The sequence below is a fragment of the Bolinopsis microptera genome, chromosome 6, assembly GCF_026151205.1.
Source record: "Bolinopsis microptera isolate Bmic1 chromosome 6, MBARI_Bmic_1.0, whole genome shotgun sequence".
NCBI classification, from domain to species: Eukaryota; Metazoa; Ctenophora; class Tentaculata; order Lobata; family Bolinopsidae; genus Bolinopsis; species Bolinopsis microptera.
Window position 1 is genome coordinate 10,662,750 of NC_087077.1, and position 21,937 is coordinate 10,684,686.

Here is a 21,937-nt window from a genome sequence, read left to right on the forward strand (position 1 = left end):
TGTCACGTGACCAAAAGTCAAGTGAAATTTTTGGGCGAGCGAATTAGTAAAAGCCGCGCTCGTTAGTTCATTGCATTTGCACGCTTCAAACATTCCAAGAATGCAATTGCATCACGTACCACGTTGTATCACGTTGCGACCCCACGGTCGTTTCACTATGGTGGACGATATAACAGGGGGAGCCGCGCACTTCGTGCGCGGCGGGTCATACAACGTATGACAAGTACCACGTGATACGATTCAGCCAATCAGAGAACAAGAATCCGCAAAATTAAAGCTGCGCACTTTTAAAAGGTCCAAAATAAGACTTTTCGTGATAATTCAAAATCTACGTTGTTTTGAATTTTCTTCCTGGGAGGAAACGTTATTTTTACAAAGCGAACCTTTTGTTGAAAACCAGACGTTTCTATTTCTTTTATTTTTGAAGTTAGGCCCCTACCAGTAAGGTTTCTTGGGGACGCCCACATCTCTTAACTCAAACTGACTTGCTTAAAAGTATAAAGCTCACGCGCGACATTAAGCATGTTTTGCACTCGTGGCGCATTCCAATCTTCAAGCAGCCATGACTCCATGAGCAGGTGACACAATTCAGCCAATCAGACTCAGAAGACAGAAATCCGCAAAGTTAAAGTTGCAAACTTTTGATCGGCCCAAAATGAGACTTTTCTGGAGATTTTGAGATAACTCAACAACTACGTTGTTTTAAATTTTCCTCTTGGGGAGATAACGTTACTTTTACAGTTTTACAAAACGAACATGTTACAAAAAACCGAAAATCGTGATCCCTTAACTTTTGAAGTTAGGCCCTGGCCAGTAAGGGTTTCTGGGCTCCCCCATCCTTCGGCTTCTATGATGTATGCGAATATTGAATACACAATCCACGTTTAACGAGCGTGCTAAATCACTTTATGGCTACAGTGATCGATCTTCGAGATTTTTCTAAAAGGGCGGCCCACAATTTTGACGGAGTCTATGTCCAGCGACCGATTATCGAGTTCAGTGTAGATAGAACAAAACATGATTGAGGTCAGAAGTAATGGAATAGGATAAGTGTTCTTAATCATAGCAAAATTTGTTATTAGTATGCTTAATCGTAATGATAAGTGAAAACGGAACAGTGAATACTGTGAACAGTAAACGCTGTAAAGTTTTGTGGAAATTAGAGCTTATATCTTAACCGCAAACTATTGAATATGAGCTAAGGCCCTCGAACACTTTCACGGATAATGAATGGCGAATGAAAGATAAGGTAACCGTCGCGTTGAGGATCGCCCAAAGCGCAGGAAGTGACCTCGCTCGTCACATGCAATGAGAACACGCGCGCACGCGTTCTCCATGGCAACAGACGTACCAGGGCGCCATAAAAAGCTTCCCTCACACGTAAAACCTCAGTTCTTTATTCGTTTTTTTCTAAATTCGCTTATAGTCCGTCCGCCCTATCGTTTCGTTTGGAAAATTCAGGAAAACACAAAGTTAAAAGATTATCTACAGTTGTCTGACATTAAAGTTATAACTATGGGTCAGACTTACAGTACACAAGCATTTAGTGATATTGTAAGTAAGATTTAAGCCTTTACGGCCTTATTTCAATCTTATTGTTTTTCGACATCAACCTTCATTATTAGTTTTTTGGGCCGTGGTGCTTGAACGCTTGAAATGTTTTTTTGTTTAAAAACCACAAACACATTTATGCTGTTACCCGATTTGTGAAGGCCGGTTTTTCTGATTAATTTTTGATGAAGAGCTGTATGTGTATTTGTAAACTTTTCCACATCATACATACTACGTTGCGTCCCGCAATTATGTATTCATCCAATTTCTCCTCACTTGCCGTAACTTTTACTTTTCGGTTGTTCCTGTCGGTTTTAGTCTCATATAAGATAATGCAAATGTAGTTAGAAGCAGATGTTTAACTTATTAACAATCTTACAGGATTCATATCTGACAAGCAAGAAAATGGTTGAAAATCAGAAACTTGTCAGAAAGACTCAATCAGTAACACCGCTTCAAAATCGAACAGAAATTCAGAAAATGCAGGAATCTTGGTCCACGGTTTGTTTGTTGTTTAAAATTGAAGCTATCCGCTTTCAATAGTATTAATATTATTCAAGTAATAATGGGTATAGCCAACAGTCTAGAAGAAAGGAGTGACATAATTGTAAATGTAAGTGAAATGAAAAGCTTTTAGTTTTACGGCCTGTTTATTGAAACAAATTTTGCAGTTGTGATCAATACTTTTCTCAAACCTGTACAGGGCATTTTTAACTAAAAACCTTTGAACCTAATTTTGGTCAACCGATTTGTTTAGTTCTTTATACTTTTATACTTTTATGATACAGGCTGTATATTATTGCGTGACGTTGTAATAGCTTTTTATAAAAGTATAAATTAAGTTTAATTTAAAGTCGATGGCCCCCGATCATCGATTCGTCCAAATCTATTGGCTTACAATTACATTACATTTACTCTTCATGCTTCAGTTGTTTTTGTTAGTTGCAGTCTCATAAAGGACCATGCAAACGTAGTACCTGTTGCTTTATCATTGTGCTTAACCTATTTTCAAACTTACAGGCCGTTTCAAACCAGACATACAACAATAAGGAAAAGTCTGAAATCATGAAACAAGTCAAAAACTTGTCACCGCTTCGAGATCAAACCGAAATTAACATCATGAAGTCTTGGGAATCTTGGACCATAGTAAGTGATGCGTTCAATAGCCGTTTTAATTTCATTCAAATGCTGGTATTTGCAATTGAGCCATCATGCCTTTTCAATTTCACTTTTATGATCCACAGCTCTAGCTGTTTCATTTAAAGCATCTTAAGTTGAAGTTAATTACTAATACTAATAATATACTAATAATATCTTAGCAGCAAGCCAAGTTTCCGTGTAAGAACCCTGTATTCCCTACTCAAAAAGGAGAGGGATCAAAACAGCTGTCGGAGAATGAGAAGACGAAAAACTGTCTTCTGGTAGAAAAAACGATAAAGCTGCAGCAAGATAACGAAAGCCTCAAGTTTCAAATGCAGCAGAGGATTTACCAAGAAGAAGCAAATCTGTACCATGAGCAGGCGAAGACCTACAAAGAGCAGGAAAGGAGACTTAAGGAGGTAAAGAAGAATGAAATCCTCCAAGAGAAACTTTCTAGAGTCGAAGAGGAGCTGTTCATGTCACATACAATATGTATGAATGATTGTGATTATGACCCAATGAACTGCTCGAGTGACTCTGATTGTACACTTACAAATGATGTGAACCTAATGGACTGCTCAAGTGATTCTGAGGTATGATTTTGAATCATTGACTCGATCATTTTGGTTTAGCCGTTAAGGTTACTGTCTGATCTAAGAAACGTTGACAATAATATATCAATATTATCCGTTTTGGTTACTATACTTAGGTTATAAACCTATGATTACTTTTACTTTTCGTGGATCAGCAACGACAGCATGTAACAATGAACAAGTTTGAAGTTATAGTTAGAATTAATTTATTTTCAGGCCACTCTTGTCAATTGCAGCGAAACTGAACAAAAGGATCATCCGAAAGCCGATGACCATGCTCAAGTCACCTCTTCAAGCCCTCAAACAGGACAATTTGATTTCGAGCAAAGTATCACCGAGGATAATGATTCTGGCATTTATTTTGAATCTGACATTGAGGTAAAAATCACTTAAATTAATTTTGTTAAACATTTTAGTTTTACCACATCTACAATTTTGTGTTTTTGTCATTACGTTTCTGGAAGCCAATTGATTTGACTTTGAGGAAGCCATTAAATAAGGTCTTTAACAGCAATGCCCATGCCAGTATAGTATGTTGGCGGTGCTTCAATTTTATTTATAAGTTTAACACTCAGTTATAAGCATGAAACTATTAAAATAGTAGTAATTTCCATTAACAAACAATCGTCATACATTTAAGACTTCATCGAAACGTTAAACTTTGGTTAACTAAATATGTTTTCCTAATACGTACGTATGCAGCCTAGGGGTGCCGGTGAGAACTTATAAAATATGTTAGGCCTGAAATTCCAGCTTAACGACCTGCTAATACAATTATGTTCCTGTTGGCTGGAACATTATTATGAATAATTACCAAACCGACCGGATCAAACTGGTCACCGAGGCGCATAGTTACGCATAGTAACAAGTTTAGGCGATGTTAGCTGCTCCTTAATAAAATTTTTCGTTTTATCATTTATACAAAATTGTATTTTTGTCACTTATAAAAAACTTTGCGCGGCGCGCGCTTTTTCAATTGCTTATTCTAATACAAAATAAAAATACTTTGTCGAGCATAATAATTTATAAAATGTTTATGTATTTTGTTTGTTTTTTGTTAAATAATTCTTTGTGTTGATGATAATTAATCATCACAGCAATAAAAAACCTTTTTGTTTATTATATTTAATGGACTAATCCGGCGCGCGCTATTAGTATTTCGCTGTTTAAACTTTGCAGCACTTTGCATATAATATATATTTTGCCTATATAATACTATTACTAAGACAGCACTTATTTGCACCTTGGGCTATACTTTGTACTTTGAAGAAATTTAGACGAATAATATTATCAACATCCGTCAATTATTTTACAATTAATTCCTATTAGCTGCGAAGCTGCTAATTTTATTACATCATAAACAAGTACATATTAAAACAATTTTTAAATGGTGCCATGTGCAATGGTCTTGTCAGGCGATTCCCGAAATCCCATTAACAAACCAAAAATGAAGGGAATGGATTTCTAATAATTATTTCATCCTCTAGGTACAATATAAAAGTACAGGCAACACCAAAAAGAAATGCAATTGCAAAACAGTCCAGCCGGAATCTATTAGTGGTACTGATAAAATAGCTACAGATGGTGACCGTGAAGCAGAGATTCTTGTTACCTTGTGCAATGCTAATAAAGAAATCACACGGTTGGAGCATTTTCTTCAACTTTCAAACGACAAAATTGGCTCCACTAGAGAGCAGTTGAATGACCTGAAAGCGACACTTCAGAAAGTTGAGCAGGACAGATTTCGTTTAATCAGTGAGTCCTGTTTTTTTGTTTTTCCTAAACTGCTTTATGTTTGTTAACAATATTGTTATTAATCTACATTGTACTAAGTACTTTATATTGGAAATATTTCACTCGTATTATAATTATATTTGAAGTGCAGTTAAAGCATTTAAGGATTATATAATGAGGTCTGATCGTCATCTTCATACAGCGTTCGATGTCTGTGTGAAGGTAAAATGGTGATATCCTCTGGATCAGGCAGAGGTTGAGTGTTATCGGGATTATTTCTTTAGTAGTGGAACAGCAATACTAAGGTAATGGGACTACTGCGGACCCTCTACCGGCCAAACCTTGTTAACAAAGCCGCAGTCAAGGTTCGGTGAACGGTAGTTAAAAGCGCTTAAGGGACATAAGTCAAATTGGTAGAGCAACATCATGTAGTGGACATCTTAAGAAATGAGGAGTGGGTAGAATGTTAGGTTGCTCCTTTATAAATCGTCTTTTTCTCCGATAATAAGTTGACATCAAGTCTTGAAAATTATTCGAGAAGAATCTCGAATAATTTAGTTGCAGCGTGCCACATGGCTATCTAAACTGCAAACCCTACCCATTGCTGATCAAGGCCTTTATCTTCTCCGACGAGCGGGATCATCAATAATGAGGTCTGATCGTCATCTTCATACAGCGTTCGATGTCTGTGTGAAGGTAAAAGGTAGAGGGTCCGCAGTAGTCCCATTACCTTAGTATTGCTGTTCCACTACTAAATAAAAACATTTAAGGATTAGTTAAAACATCTTGGAGAACATGCAGCTGCATGTAGGTAGAATATTATAGCTTATTTAACTAACTTATTTTTCTTGGTTGCTCGCTTCTTACCAAGCTGTTACTTCAGGTATCAACCAAGCAAACAAGAAACAGCTCAAGGAATTGTGTCCCTTGAACAAGAAACTAACGGACGGTCTTATCGAGTTTCAGTCTGATTGGGATAAAATCCAGATTGAGCACAAACAAGTTGTCCAGAACCTAACAACTGACAACGAAAATCTGAACAAACAAGTTATCGAGTTAAGGTCTGATTTTCATTTAAAGGAGGGGAACTACAAAGATATGGTTCAAGAACTAACCTTGGAAAAGAAAAACTGTCCGCGGAAACTGGCAACCTCACCGAGCAACTTGTCGAGTTACGGTCTGACTTTTCTGCAAAGGAGGACAAGTACAAAAATGTGGTTCAGAACCTAACCGTGGAAAAAGAGAAACTATCTGCGGACCTTACCGAACAGCTAGTCGAATTACGACCTGTTTTTCGTGAAAAGATTTACTACAAAGATTTGTTTGAGAAACAGTCCTTGAACAATGCAAACTTGAAAAATGTGGTTCAGAACCTAACCTTGGAAAAGGAGAAACTGTCTGTGGAAAATGGTAACCTCACTGAGCATCTCGTCGAGTTAAGGACTGATTTTTCTGCAAAGGAGGACAACTACAAAGATGTGTTCCAGAAACTCTTCGTCGACAACAAAAACCTAAACAAACAACTTGTCGAGTTAAGGTCTATGGTTCAGAACCTAACCGTGGAAAAGGAGAAACTGGCCGTGGACAATGACAACCTCACCGAACAACAAGTCGAGTTACAGTCTGATTTTTCTGCAAAGGAGAACAACTACAGAGATGTGTTCCAGAAACTATCCGTCGACAACGAAAACCTGACCAAACAACTTGTCGAGTTAAGGTCTGGTTTTTATGTCATGGAGATAAACTACCGTAGATTGGGGTAAAATCGCCGTGTCGGGGAACTTCGCCACTATTTTTCAAATAATCATTTTACTGTTTTGAATTGTTAGGAGATCGAGTTTTTGTATAGTATTGTGTTGAACAAATGGTTATAAAGGTATTCCTATTCAAAAATAAACGTTTACTATGTTAATTAAACTCAGGCAACATGAAATATTGCTATAAAGTGGCTAAAATTTCCTGCTTGCATATTTCCTATATTTTACAATTATATCCGTAATTAATTCTGTGTGACATCATTAGCATATGTCCTGTTCATTTAAAGGAAAATTTAGTTAGCCATGATGCACACAACTGATATTATAAAGTTTTCAAATTTGTGTGTGGCGAAGTTACCCTCTTCTGATCCCATCTGTTCGGCGAAGTTTGGCGTGAAATTCGCGCGCGGCTGGCAAAGTCACGCACGTGTATTGGCGAAGTTCGACTACATTTCTACTTCATCCCGGCGATGTTACCCGCAGCATGGCGATGTTACCCCGGCGACCAAATTGCCCATTGTAACACGCAGGCTAGAGCTAGATAAGTAAAATTGGCAGGTATATCAAGGAAATATAATTGAGTTTCGAGTGGTATGGTGCTTAGCACCGAATATGGCATAGTTTCAGAATGGCGAAGTTACCCCATATTGCAGGGTAACTTCGCCCTGATTTCAGTGGCACCAATCTAGCTGACTATTTATGCCTGGCTGATGTGGTTCATACGAAAACATTTGCTTTACCAATCCTGTTCATATGAGCTATAAACTTTTTCAAGTACTCGTGTCGTATTTTCTAAATAACATGAAATAGCTGTAAAACATGGCGAAGTTCCCCCATTCTACGGTACAAAGATGTGGTTCAGAACCTATCAGTGGAAAAAGAGAAACTATCTGCGGACATTGAAAACCTCAATAAACAACAAGTTAAGTTACGGTTTGATTTTTCTGCAAAGGAGAACGGCTACATAGATATGTTTCAGAAACAGTCCATGGACAATGATGACCTCAATAAACAGACTGTCGAATTGCAGTCTGTCTTTTGTGTAATGGAGGATAACAATAACAACCTAAACAAACAAATTGCCGAGCTAAAGTCTGGATTTTGTGTTATGGAGGGGGAGTACAAATTTGTGGTCGACAACATGACCGCGGAGAATCAGAATCTCACCGTGGAGAATGAGAATCTAATCTTGGAAAAGGAAAGTTTTTACAAAAGGCTCATCACTTTTATAAAATGTCAAGTGTAACCTATCTACATACATTGAACAGCCCTAAACCAGGTTCCGATAAAATAACAGCCAAAACTCCACACAAGATACACCTGTAAAAGTCTGCATCACGAGTACTTTCCAAAACACCTAACAACATGCAGATCTACAGCAGATGAAGATTGAACAAACGTAAACTGAAGAGAAAGATAAAGATATAATATTGACGCCAAGAAGAAGACCTATAAAACACTGCAAGAAGAATATTGTTAAACGTTTGACGTTTGATATACGGTTGAATTTATATACTTGATGATGTTGAGTTACTTAGATGAAAATGCACAATGATATGTGTAGTTTTTGTTTATCTTAGTAGCTTCACAATATGATCACTGTATTTGAGAATATTATATCCCTAATATTAGGGATTGTTCATTCGTGAAAATTACTTTCTGAGCACAAGATGTGCATAATTTCCAACCGATTTGGTGGAAATGATAATTACCTGTTAGTGAAATGAGCGAACAATTTCTTGTCATTTCAATTTCAAGTTGATCTGAAAGTAACCAAGTTGAATGATTGGGTGATTGTTAGATATCTGCATAGTATAATAAAAGTGACTTAATTGTGATATCAATTAAAGTGACTTTGAAGATTAATAGTTATTTAATAAAAGTTACTTAATTGTGATATTAAGTGACTCAAAGGAATAAAAGTTGTTAAATAAAAGTGACTTTATTGTGATATTAATTAAGTGATTTTGAAGATTAAAAGTTATTTAATAAAAGTTACTTAATTGTGTTATTAAGTGACTTAAAGGAATAAAAGTTCCTTAACAAAAGTGACTTAATTGGCTTTGAAGATTAAAAGTTACTTAATAAAAGTTACATAATTGTGATATTAATTAAGTGACTTTGAAGATTACAAGTTACTTAACAAAAGTGATGAATATATGTGATCCTGTTAGCAATATAATTTGAATAGATCTGATTTTAATAGCTATTTATCCGAATATTACATGGATTGTGAGGAAGGGAGGGGCGAAACAAGTTCTAACAATTTCTAACAACTTAAATGTCTAATACAATAAACCGAAACCTAATTCTTAGTTCTGAGAATCATTCTCTCAGAGGCAGGAGATAGTTAGTAGGAGCTGATAGCTAACAGCTAAAGAAATTGTAAATTGCACATAAAAAGTAAATCACCTTATTGTACGACTTTAGAACGTGTAAAAAAGGTGTTTCGCCCCCCCCCCCCCCCCACCTGCACCCCAACCACCCTATGGTTGACAAAAATGTGACTGATAATTATTAGTAACTCAGATAAATAGTGATACTTCATGTTCGTTTAGTTTTACAATGTTGATCAAAGATCATAGATATAAATAATTTACTTTTGTTAAACCAGTAATATTTGTATTTATTTGTTTTTTAAATGAACCCTAATTTGAATTTAAAAACATATTTTGAAGACTCCTTACCACATACTGATAGCAAAGGAAACATCGCCGTTTGTAACATCGCGATATCTTTTTTTAGTATATAAATTGAAGTAAGAGTGGTGCCGGTTCTGCTGCAGCATTTAGAGCTTCATTTATTTTGGTTTTCTTTTGTTCACTATTTCTTATAATGGGTATCCGTGTGCGGAGTGTGTGTTCCAACCCCCGATCTTCCGGGTCTTTGACTCCCTGGAAAACTCCCTGTATCCCTTTGAGTAACCCCTCCCCCCATGAGCCGCCTCTGGTGTCTGGGTTAAGATCTGTTGATTCTTCAGCCGTCAGCAAGTTTCTTGGAATACTGTCCCGAGGATTAAGATCCACTGCAAAATTACCTAACATTTGACTAAGGGTGGTGTCTAAGGTTGAAAACTCGTGCGTGTTTCACTGCCAAGAGTCCGTGTTCCATCGCGTGCAATAAAATTAATCAAATTATTAAAGTGATGATGGCTCTCGTGCAGAAATATTGCACCACCATATCTATTGGTAGTCATATTATGGATGTTGTTTTCAGAGATGGTCTGGTTAATAGATTTGGACGCTGCAGGTGGGGGTTGAATCATATTTTTCAACAGTACGTGACACCTATTAACCAATCAGATCTAGGACTGACCTATCAAAAAATGAAAATGCGAAATGATCACTGTCGCTTGTTAAGACCAATATGAAGTATCCGAATTTTCTGTCCATAAATAATATTCGAGCCTACTAAATTCAATAACTAAATTGATCGTAGTTGATCACCAGGCCGTGGACAATATATAAAACACCGATTTGTATATATAAGAACATATGACATTACTTATTAAGTTCCTGAATGAAAAGTTCAAAGGTTATATAAATTCAAATGGTTTTAAAGGAAATTTGGCCGTGATCAAAAAATATAAACTCCGAAAAGTTTGCAATGGTTAAATGTCATCGGTTAACCATATTATCGAAAATTTGAATTACAAAATGACATATTTCTAAAATTAATTTTCGATCTTTACCAAAAGAAGCTACTTGAACTGATTGTGCTGTCTTCATATTATTATCATATTTGAGTATCTGGGTCGACTTGAATCCAACTGACTTACAATTGTTCATCAAATTCGCATATAGCAGTACAAACTCCTTTCACATTTAGGCTTTAGCTCCAGCACTGAGACTAAAATGTCTTGAAGTGATAACAATATGAAATTCAACAAGCAAAAGATGAAAAATATCCCGCAGCGTTTGTTACAAAAGGTGCTATGTTCAGCCACTTTCCTCGTCCGCGCAGAGGGTAAACTTCATTTTTGTGTAGGCAAGTTTTTTGGGAACCGGACGGAGAGGTCCGAACTGTGGCCGTGACGTGAAGGGCTCGATAATATCTGATCTGCGGAGTTGGTTGTTCATCAGAGCTATGTATTCGTTTCTCACCTCTCTGAAAAATAAGCATGGTTTATCATTAGTTAAGGTTTCCTTAAAATATGAGTCATAATTTTAGTCGTATCCTGTTTCTAACTTTCTAAAGCTGTAGTAAGGTTGGCTTTTGGTACGAATGAGAGAAACTCCGCTCATTCAAACACCAACCTTACTTAATCCTACCGCTCCTGTTAAATGACTGCTTGTGACTGCTTGTGACTGCTTGTGACTGAAAGCACCCTCCTACAGTTTCTAACGAGCACACCTGACCGTATCTTACATAACATAATGCCTGCCCCAACACTGCACATATTATGTAACTCAGCCACTTTTCAACCTTATTTAATGTGCACAGTTAAATTGGAAGTTTAGCCTCAGGCCTCTTCAAAGGGGGCGACATGTGTGGGCGGCTACTCGTAGTGACTAGTGAGGAGGATTTGTCTTAAATAATTTAAATTAAGCTCGTTATCGATCTGATAGATTGTTTAAGTTGGATCGTAATCTTACAGCTTTGGTCCTAATAAGAATATGTGTTCAAAGAGCAGATATGTTTAATAACTAGTTAACTTGTAATTTGTTCGTTATAAATTTCTGTTCAACGTTCAAAGGGTAACGGGGAGACAATTTGTTTGATATCTGACTACTGACTAGAATACTAGATATTGAAACTTTTTTTACAAAACTTTTAAATCAAAGCTTGTACTTTCATTGCACGTGTATCTTTGTTTTTCCTTTTATCAAGCACGCACGTACATGTAAATTTAGAATCAGCGGTGTACTTTTCATTTTACCAGCACTGCTGCCCAGATACGACTTATAAAACAGTCGGTACACTTCCAGTTGCTTGTCAAAGACTTGAGCCGAAGTTGTCAAGTCGGCCTATCGGTGCATGGTCTCAAAGAGATGTCTCAATGAGCATGCAATTTTCGTGGAACGAAACTTGCCACCTCAGCAATGTAATATGATACACGTTTGCACAAATTTATTGGCAAAGTAATGACCTGTACAATTTTAAAGTATGAGATATTGTGGTTTGGTTGAGAGAAAGAATGTGGCGAAAGATGAGAAAGTTATATTTGGATTTTTTTAAACAATTTCCAACCTCCAATTCTTCAGCTCTTGTGTTTCATCGCTTGCTTTTTTCAGCTTCTTCAGCCAATTATTCAGAATGAGTCGTTCTGAAAATAACAATGTTAAGGTCCGTTTGAAGAATAATTTCTGGGCCGCAACTTAAATACTTAAGATAAAATCAAAGTTAATGTAAGCTGACGTTTCGAGAAGTAACTCATATAGATATTGTGATCGTATTATGTCGAAAAGTGACTAAAAGAGAAATACGAAACACATGTATAGTTATACTGTATCGGAAAGGAAATGTATTAAACTGGTATACTTAAAGACAAATCCTGAGAATAATTTGAAACTGTAAAGTATATTTAACTAAAATCAAAGCGAAACTTAATCCATCATTTATTGCTGAAATTATCTTACGTTTAGAAGGAAGATTCTCGAGATACCCCATAACCTCATCGAATTCCTTTTTAAACTCCAAATCCATCATGTCAGAATCCTGGGAAATGGTAATCGTAATAGTTAATGAACGTAAAGACAATCCTTTAGACTCACAGCTGTTCTCATATGCTATTTGCTAAGTGAATCGTCTGACTCTAGTGCTAGTACTTATAAAACCTGACGCTGTATGGTTATCGTTGCCTAGGGTTCTGAAATTGATAAGGGCCCTGTATTATGACAATAAAGCGCATTCCACGTGACATTAATTCTATGGAATGCAGTTATCATAAGTGCTAATCGGTTTCACAATCCTAGAAGGGTGAACTCTCATGCATACGATATGATGGTTGATAAATCTCAACAATCTCTGCTTGCCACGACTCTATAAACTTATAAATAGCTGGTTTTATAATTGATAGATTATCATATGGCATACACCATGAGCGGGATCAGTTCTTTTAAAACTTTAAATTTGTTTAGTCTGAAGATCTTGGAGGTGTAAAACTTAAAAGTTAATATTTATCTGTGCTTAATGCTTATCCGGAAATTTCTATCCTTGTCTTTGATTCGGTTTAAAATTATAAGTAGGAAGAATGCTAGGTACAAGATTTGACCGGAAACCTAGTTTCAAGGAACACTGCTGAATCCTTAAAACCACCTTGTCGAGAAACGACCGAAGAGTGCATAGTTTTAACCGTGTTAATTTTGTTTACGAAAACATGATACAAAATTTCTTTTCTACGCGATGAATCCTTGATGATTGTTTTTCGTTGCAATCATTTGTGACTTGAATTTCGATAGACATAACTCAAAATTTGCTGAAATGTGTCGATATCTGATCACGCCTGATCGCATATTAATCAATATAAAATTGTTTGTCTAAAAATAGAATGTTTTCATAATTCTAACCGCGTGTAACTTTAATATAAATTTATAGTTTAAACCATAACCGATAAGAAGCATCGCCCGCGGTTATCGTGACCATGAGCCCTGGAAAGAGTGCAGGTTATTTTTAGAGATAAAATATTCCACGTAAGAAGCTTAACTTTTGGGGTAAACCTACAAAATGTTGTGCTATTTCCACAATCCCATAGGAGTGAAGTCTCCCGTACTTATCAGAAGCATATTGTGTTGTGGTTAAATATTAACAATATGCGCAGATGCACGCCAGGAATCTAAGACTAATTCATGTGAATTAACAAGTTTTATTGTTAATATATATTAAGATGAACGACAACTGAGCCTGAATTATTGAATTAAGTATAATCATGTTAAAATTCGTGCATACAACGTACAGTCGAATAATTGCCTGATTTTAAAATTTATACAGGTCATCCTCATCCAGGAATAAAAAGAAATATAAATCTTACATGGCTAGAAACATTTAATTTGAATCTAGAACAAAATTAAGACTATCAGATTGTATGTACCAGTAGCACTGTTCCGGTTCGGATTACAGACAGCTACAATCACTTATAAAGGAACTTATAAATCAAGTTAGTTCTACAAAATGAATTTTAGAAGCTACAGCCGAATAACTAACTTTTCCCAACACAATTTGAATTATGTTATAATTATAACATTTAATTATAAATATACATATTATTACCTTGACAGGAGTATTTTCACCATCCATACTGGCTCTGTTCCGTTCATTTGTGTCGGGTCGTTTCTTCAGGGCTCGTCTCTTTCCCGTTCCGTTAGCAACTGTTGCCATATTGATCTGACACAAGATTGATTGAAAAGAAAGCGAGAAAGCTGAGAAACAGTTTCATAATTTATACAAAATTGTTTTTAAAATATGCGGCCCTGGCTTTTGTGTTCGGTCGGCATAACTTCTTTGAATTGTATCTTTATATCATATTGATTATAAAATATGCTGAAAATTGAAAATAATCGTGGCGACAATTCTCTTTGTAAGCTACTCTACAAGTGGTGTGACAAAAGAGCTAGAAATTCCGACCAGCTAGAAATTTACAGCCATACTAAAACCAGTGCGTGCCAGAACAGTCGCTTTAAAATTACCTCCAGCCGCCCACTGTCCAGCAGATTAAAAACTTGTCTCAAGACATTATCCTCCGCTCGAGAGAGAGAGAGAGAGAGATGATAATATGAACATAAGACAAATCAAGAGATAGCGGTAGCATCTCGAGTGGACTGCTTGCTGTATCGATAAGCAGAAGAACTGAAGAGAAAAGACACGTGCTCCACCACTGACGCAGCGGTCACGTGGTGCAGAAAGAGAGATTTGAGGTTAGATAGAGAAGAGAGAAGTGGTCCCCTCGTGAGAGGAGGAGGAGGAGGAGTGTAGGATGGTCAGTTGGTGGTGTGACTGGAGGAGTAGTTCAATGTTATTGGAGATGTGGGTGGGGTGGTGAGTAGTGGTGAGGAAAAAATGTCTTGAAAGAGGAATTACATGAGGTAGTCCGTGCGAAAATATGTAAAAATAAGCGTGGGTCTGCTTTGAGGGTTTTCAAAATTAGCTGAGGTATGTTTCATTGAAGCAGGAAACTCCGCTCATATGTGTTTGAATCTTGGACTTTACAAAGGTAAAAATAGCGAGGTTTGTAACGATTCAAATCTTGAGGTCTGCAAAGATTAAAATGCTGAGGTTTGCATGCTCCAAATCTTTGCGTTGGAAAGAGTACAAGATCGACTTTTTTAGGCGACATAAATTGATCTTAAATCGTCATACGAGAAAGAAGTTAAGCAAAGGTTATTATATTTAAACAACTGTGACCGCATGCATGACGGCAAGAAATTCATCCTAAAATAAAGGAATAAAATTTCCATTTGACTAAACCGTCAATCAAAGAAAATTATGAAATTCTCGTCTAGTTATACTGGAATTGTATGTTATAAAACATTAATAAGTTGAATATCGAAATTTGACCCTTACAAATTCCAGTTTAGAGATCAATTATCGCACATGTCAATGCAAATGAACGTAGTATAATTAAATCATTGTACACTGAATATAAATAAATGTCTAATATTATTCTGTTTGTCTGTTTGTCTGTTTGTCTGTTTGTCTGATTGTCTGTTTGTATTTTTGTCTGTTTGTCTGTTTGCCTGTTTGTATGTTTGTCTGTTTATCTGATTGTCTGTTTGTATTTTTGTCTGTTTGTCTGTTTGCCTGTTTGTCTGTTTGTCTGTTTGTCTGTTTGTCTGTTTGTCTGTTTGTCTGTTTGTCTGTTTGTTTGTTTGTCTGTTTGTCTGTTTGTTTGTTTGTTTGTTTGTTTGTTTGTTTGTTTGTTTGTTTGTTTGTTTGTTTGTTTGTTTGTTTGTTTGTTTGTTTGTTTGTTTGTTTGTTTGTTTGTTTGTTTGTTTGTTTGTTTGTTTGTTTGTTTGTTTGTTTGTTTGTTTGTTTGTTTGTTTGTTTGTTTGTTTGTTTGTTTGTTTGTTTGTTTGTTTGTTTGTTTGTTTGTTTGTTTGTTTGTTTGTTTGTTTGTTTGTTTGTTTGTTTGTTTGTTTGTTTGTTTGTTTGTTTGTTTGTTTGTTTGTTTGTTTGTTTGTTTGTCTGTTTGTTTGTTTGTTTGTTTGTTTGTTTGTTTGTTTGTTTGTTTGTTTGTTTGTTTGTTTGTTTGTTTGTTTGTTTGTTTGTTTGTTTGTTTGTTTGTTTGTTTGTTTGTTTGTTTGTTTGTTTGTTTGTTTGTTTGTTTGTTTGTTTGTTTGTTTGTTTGTTTGTTTGTTTGTTTGTTTGTCTGTTTGTTTGTTTGTTTGTTTGTTTGTTTGTTTGTTTGTCTGTTTGTTTGTTTGTTTGTTTGTTTGTTTGTTTGTTTGTTTGTTTGTTTGTTTGTTTGTTTGTTTGTTTGTTTGTTTGTTTGTTTGTTTGTTTGTTTGTTTGTTTGTTTGTTTGTTTGTTTGTTTGTTTGTTTGTTTGTTTGTTTGTTTGTTTGTTTGTTTGTCTGTTTGTTTGTCTGCTTGTTTGTCTGTTTGTTTGTTTGTCTGTTTGTTTGTCTGCTTGTTTGTCTGTTTGTCTGTTTGTCTGTTTGTCTGTTTGTCTGTTTGTTTGTCTGTTTGTATGTTTGTCTGTTTGTCTGTTTGTCTGTTTGTCTGTTTGTCTGTTTGTCTGTTTGTCTGTTTGTCTGTTTGTCTGTTTGTCTGTTTGTCTGTTTGTCTGTTTGTCTGTTTGTTTGTTTGTCTGTTTGTCTGTTTGTCTGTTTGTCTGTTTGTCTGTTTGTCTGTTTGTCTGTTTGTCTGTTTGTTTGTTTGTCTGTGTGTCTGTTTGTCTGTTTGTCTGTTTGTCTGTTTGTCTGTTTGTCTGTTTGTCTGTTTGTCTGTTTGTCTGTTTGTCTGTTTGTCTGTTTGTCTGTTTGTCTGTTTGTCTGTTTGTCTGTTTGTCTGTTTGTCTGTTTGTCTGTTTGTCTGTTTGTCTGTTTGTCTGTTTGTCTGTTTGTCTGTTTGTCTGTTTGTCTGTTTGTCTGTTTGTCTGTTTGTCTGTTTGTCTGTTTGTCTGTTTGTCTGTTTGTCTGTTTGTCTGTTTGTCTGTTTGTCTGTTTGTCTGTTTGTCTGTTTGTCTGTTTGTCTGTTTGTCTGTTTGTCTGTTTGTCTGTTTGTCTGTTTGTCTGTTTGTCTGTTTGTCTGTTTGTCTGTTTGTCTGTTTGTCTGTTTGTCTGTTTGTCTGTTTGTCCCTGCTCACAAGCTTTGCGTATGAAATCTTAAGTCCCACTTGTTCCTTTCGATGAAACTGATGGCCCGCTCATCGTTGGTACCATTTTAATGAATACAGCGCCACCAAATCCTTTTAACCTCATAAAGTATCAAACACAAACTACAAACTTAACGTACATGTTACCACTCCCCAAAAAGTTTATGACGAAATGGTCGACCAATCAACCGGATCGATCCTAAGAGCAACTAACTAGAAAATCATTAATGTGGATCGTTCATTCCGTTTCGTCTCAATTACAATAGATCAAAGACACGATTGCTTACGATAAAATCTAAACAAAATTTGCGTTCGTTTACTTTCCGAGTGTTAATTTAAAATGTTTAATATTTATTTCGGTTCGTTTGTTGAGAAGAGTTGCACATTGTGAAAATTTAAATCATTAAACCTGGTCTAACTTGCCGCTTGACTGATCATATATCATCCGATCTACCGATGGTATTTTATTAATAAAAATGTTTGAATTTTAATTAAATTTGCTCGAAAGTTCACAGAGATCTCATAGTTCTCTTATTTTTATAAATATATTTATAAATAGTGCTGTCTTACTTAATTCAACTAGTTAAAAGTACGGATATTTAATAAAATCGTGCGTAATAGATGTGTTTAAAGAATTCTGTAAAAATTTCTAGAATACAACTGCGAAGTTTTTATTTTATCTCTTTCTTTTATAGTAAAGAATAAAATCGTCATCATATTTTCAGCATGTAAGAGTGTAAGAAACAAATATGTGCTGATGTGCTTTAAACTGAGTCACATCGTCCTGCTATCTGCTATCAGCATCAGTTAATTATCTCAAGTGCTGAGGAGAGTCAGCTGATAGCCCGGCAGTGTAACCTTAAGAAGCCTGACCACTGACTCACTGAGGGTATAGGCATTAGGGTAAACAACTTTTTGGGACTAGGGTTAGGGTTACAAGGTTAGGAGCCCTGAAGTCTTTCTTAACCCTAAACGGTTCTCTAATCTCTACCCTAGTGTCTACCCTTGTCATCACGTGGTTGGGCTGATTGGAAACTGCCGATATAGAACCGTTCAATAACCGGCTACTATTCATATCAGAATACATTAAAACGGCGGTTATAATTAACCGAAGCTGAAAGTTGAAACGCAGCCAATAATATTTTAAATACAGCCAGAATTACACGACCACCGAATTATAAACCAGCGTTTCTGTACATCATATAAACAGGATTAAACAAATGCGGGATTATAGATGCCGGACGAATGAAGTGCTAACTAAATTGGGACGCAAAACCTCATTCTGAGGTCTTTATATTATAATGAACTTGGAGGTCAGGGTCATCCGAAATTAAAATGCTCCGATTATGTGTCTATAAATCAAATACAGAGGCAGGAGATTGCGACTTTGTACAGTTTTTACTTTGTATTTGGTTCCCCAAAACTGTTCAACAAAGTCTTACCTTATCGGACCTTATTTGGACGGACATTACTTGAACGGACATAATTATGAACGGACATTAATATGAACGCTAGAAGGCAATCAAAACCATCAAAAATCCGAATTTTTTTCATCTTTTTTTAAACGTTTTTTTAATTTTAGCAAATGATTTTTAAATCCATTTTTCATACAGTAAGCAAAAAAAGCAGTCTTTAATCAGTAAACGTGTTAAAATATGTGTACATGATTGATTATATGTATTGTCTAATATCACATATCATCTTCATCAAATGGGTTTTCGTGCATTAAATATTCCATGCTTAAAGCATCAGTAATACTACCTCGGTCCTGCATTTCAGTGCAAACTTTTACACAAGTAGGTTAACCTTAACGTGGAGCTTTCCCAGCACTTATCTGTTTCATTACCTCCCCTGAGTACTATGAACTATAACAACGTCGGACAATGTCCTTGGCAACACGATTTACCGTAATATCTAGAGGCTGAAATGTGAAACAAGTTAGTCATGTTGGCGGGGACTAGCTTATGAACTATGTTGTTGAGTGCCATAATTTCGTTGACTTTTTCTGTCAAGTGACCCTTGAAAACATCATATACTAGAAAAGTTTTCTGTGCCTCCGGCAGACCAATTGGCGAACCTTTCCGGCGGAATGAACTAAACACTTACTTACAAGTATCACAAAACATGTTACTGAGGTCTAGGAATTCGTCGTATCTTGAACTTGGAAGATGTGGTCAGCATAGATTATAAATCGTTTGATGAAGACTATAAAAATATATGCGAATTCTATGAATTTATAAAGTTTTCAGTTGGTATCCCTAAACTGAATCACACGTACGACAACGTAAAATGATTGAAACCTACTCAAGTGGGGACATGATCATCATAACTCATAAGAATAGGGGGCGGGTTACAAAGACTAACAATATGACTCAAAAGACACCTACACTCTACAGTACTGTATTAACATTTCACAATCTCTCCAAAGACAGTGCGGCCAATATCAAACGCGAATCTCAAAACCTAGTTAAAATCTTTTTTGGCAGCAAATCAATCACTAGGCTTAATTGTGGCGAAGAAACTGTTCAACGCAGTCTTTAATTGTGATGTTTTAAAGATGGTCTGCTCTTTGAGAGCCGGCAAATCACGTATAAAACATGCACTCATCAACTCGTGAGAAATGAGGTAAAAGTAAACTCTGAATGTACTGCAAACTTCTAAGAAACCCGCACGAAACTTCATATTCAAATTAGTTACAATATTTTACATAACATCACAGCTGATTCAATTCATATTTCATTAAAATCGCAGTGTTCAAATTTAGTTCAGCTTGTGTTAAGTGGAGAATTGTTTATAATTGTTATTAACTTTTTAACACTCTGACTTTGTCATTGTTCAAATTGAAAGTGGTACCTGGCTCCGATCGTGATTGCAAGCAAAAAAACACAGTGTGAAATTGTATTGAGTAATTGATAACTGAAGCTTAGTGAGTTGAACTTGAAGTTTGTTAACTAGAGCTCAAGCTTATACTCTTTTAATTACTTCTTAACGTCTTAATGAACGTCATTACTTTATTACACGGAGTGCACTGTTATAGGAAGTCGATAAGTACTTAAACAGTTTGATTTGTTATTTTTATATTAGCAATCATGAATATGCCAAATTGTATACCGAAAAACCACCAAGTCAACAGCATATGGGCATGGCTTACGAGTACATTTGCACAAGTAAACATATTTATGAGGGTTTTTGTGACCAAAGAAGCATTATAAAGTCAAGAAATAAAGACGAGCATCATTCTAAGACTAAAAATGTTTATTAAACGAATCTTTACGACTATAAAGTCTCAAAATAGGTTTAATATAAAATACTCAACATATCTCCAAGACGTAGTGTGATATGAGTATGAGCCTTTGTTTTACGATGATGATCAAATAATGTCCGTGACATGTTCTCCATGCGACAAGCCCTAGCTAATCAGTAAATGCACCACTATTCGAGTCTTGCATTCGCACGTGACCGTAAAACCGCGTGTCACATGACGTCCCGTGGGCGTGAAGACGCGCGCCACGTGAGCACTGACCACCATGCGGTGAGGACACGTGTTGGCCTTGAAGCTGTGACTTGAAATGCGGTATATCTGACCGAAGATCCCCCGTAACTTCTTTTACATCCAGACAAAATTAAAGATTAATTATGGATCACGTGTTCCGTCCACGTGATATATGGCACGTCGACTTAGCTGGAATTAATGTCAGCGCAGTGTAGCACGTCAAGTGAGGGTCACGTGCTAGGGACTATGTCTGCTCTTCATCTCTACATTTAATGAGTTGGATGTCATGCAATATTTCAGCCACTACGACCGTATGGCCTCCTGCTTGAGTTTAGAAACTCCATAGGAGTGATCATGGGATCAAGTTTTTATGCCCTATTTTAAAGAAAAAGTGTCATATAATTATATCACAAGATTGTCGTATCACAGGATTTGTTCTATCTTCAAAGTCTGGGACAAAAAATTGAGTATAACATGTACAGTGCCAACTTTTTGACCAGCGAAAAGTTGGTAATGTACATGTTAACCGCGCTTAATATGCACAATTTTACTGCAAGCTCCTCTCTCGTTCAACTTCAATAGTGCACAAAGTGCCAGATACGCGCATTTTTGGCAAGTGGTTAAATACAAGTAGCTTCTTAACGAGCCAGAAGTAAGATTAATAGATAAGCAAATGGAATCTACTATCTTGCCTGTAGGAGTGTAGGCTGTTAAGGCTTAAACTTTTATAATTCTGAACATAATATTATGTAAATAGAAGATGCGGCTGAGTAAGAGGTTCAATAATAATTATATTTATCGAGCGGAAAATCCTAGTCGCCAAAAATTCGTAACAACATTTGTAACAACATTCCGACATTCTTAACAACATTCGTAACAATATTCCGACATTCGTAACAACATTGGTAACAACATTTGTAACAACACTCGTAACAATATTCTTCACTTGCTTGATCCAATAACAAACACTTCGGACGAAGCCACAGCCGTTTATCCACAGTTCGACACGGCTGGATTCATGTGTAATCAGAAACCTAAAACGAAACGGGTCTTCACAAGAGATCACATTAATAAAATGGAGTAAAAAAGATAATGAACTATCAACCCCTACGTTAATTAATTCTATTTCAATAGTGCAAATAAAGAGCATGATCCCATTTTGTTTATTAGCCCGTAGGACAAGGAGCATGTTTGTTTACTAAGCATCGATTTTAAATTCGATAAACTAAAATCAAATGCGGTTAACTGCTCCCTGATATGAAATTTTCTACTAAATTGAATTTTCTAGGTTACATAATAATGTTCGAGTGTTATTATAATACGCCCTCAAAAACAAGTTTTCACGTACTAACGGACTACAAGTACAACGGTGTTTCTGACAGTCTGCAGTTTCATGGGTGAATGATGAATCGAGAACA

At 36.0% G+C, this 21,937-nt stretch overlaps 2 protein-coding genes across 2 annotated transcripts; one reads left to right on the plus strand and one right to left on the minus strand.

Moving 5' to 3' along the window:
* The first annotated feature begins 1,418 nt into the window (after positions 1 to 1,418).
* On the plus strand, positions 1,419 to 3,677 carry LOC134817383 (uncharacterized). Its single transcript, XM_063826522.1, has 5 exons — positions 1,419 to 1,554; positions 1,933 to 2,052; positions 2,572 to 2,697; positions 2,871 to 3,284; positions 3,501 to 3,677. The coding sequence occupies exons 1-5, from the start codon at positions 1,516 to 1,518 to the stop codon at positions 3,675 to 3,677; spliced, it is 876 nt and encodes a 291-aa protein (XP_063682592.1). The 5' UTR covers positions 1,419 to 1,515.
* A 6,576-nt stretch (positions 3,678 to 10,253) lies between these two features.
* On the minus strand, positions 10,254 to 14,415 carry LOC134816584 (uncharacterized). Its single transcript, XM_063825497.1, has 4 exons — positions 13,985 to 14,415; positions 12,355 to 12,433; positions 11,966 to 12,041; positions 10,254 to 10,882 (listed from the first exon to the last, which is right to left on the minus strand). Exons 1-4 carry the CDS (start codon positions 14,090 to 14,092, stop codon positions 10,714 to 10,716), a joined length of 432 nt encoding a protein of 143 aa, XP_063681567.1. The 5' UTR covers positions 14,093 to 14,415; the 3' UTR covers positions 10,254 to 10,713.
* Positions 14,416 to 21,937: the final 7,522 nt, after the last annotated feature.

Excerpts from the sequence above, each read along its gene's own strand:
- LOC134817383 (XM_063826522.1), top strand. The coding sequence starts at position 1,516 with ATGGGTCAGACTTACAGTACACAAGCATTTAGTGATATT. Across the intron at positions 2,698-2,870 it reads CTTGGGAATCTTGGACCATA|CAGCAAGCCAAGTTTCCGTG; the intron begins GTAAGTGATGCG and ends ATAATATCTTAG. Across the intron at positions 3,285-3,500 it reads ACTGCTCAAGTGATTCTGAG|GCCACTCTTGTCAATTGCAG; the intron begins GTATGATTTTGA and ends ATTTATTTTCAG.
- LOC134816584 (XM_063825497.1), bottom strand. The coding sequence starts at position 14,092 with ATGGCAACAGTTGCTAACGGAACGGGAAAGAGACGAGCCCTGAAGAAA. Across the intron at positions 12,042-12,354 it reads CGAGAATCTTCCTTCTAAAC|AACGACTCATTCTGAATAAT; the intron begins GTAAGATAATTT and ends TGTTATTTTCAG. Across the intron at positions 10,883-11,965 it reads CAAGAGCTGAAGAATTGGAG|AGAGGTGAGAAACGAATACA; the intron begins GTTGGAAATTGT and ends CTTATTTTTCAG.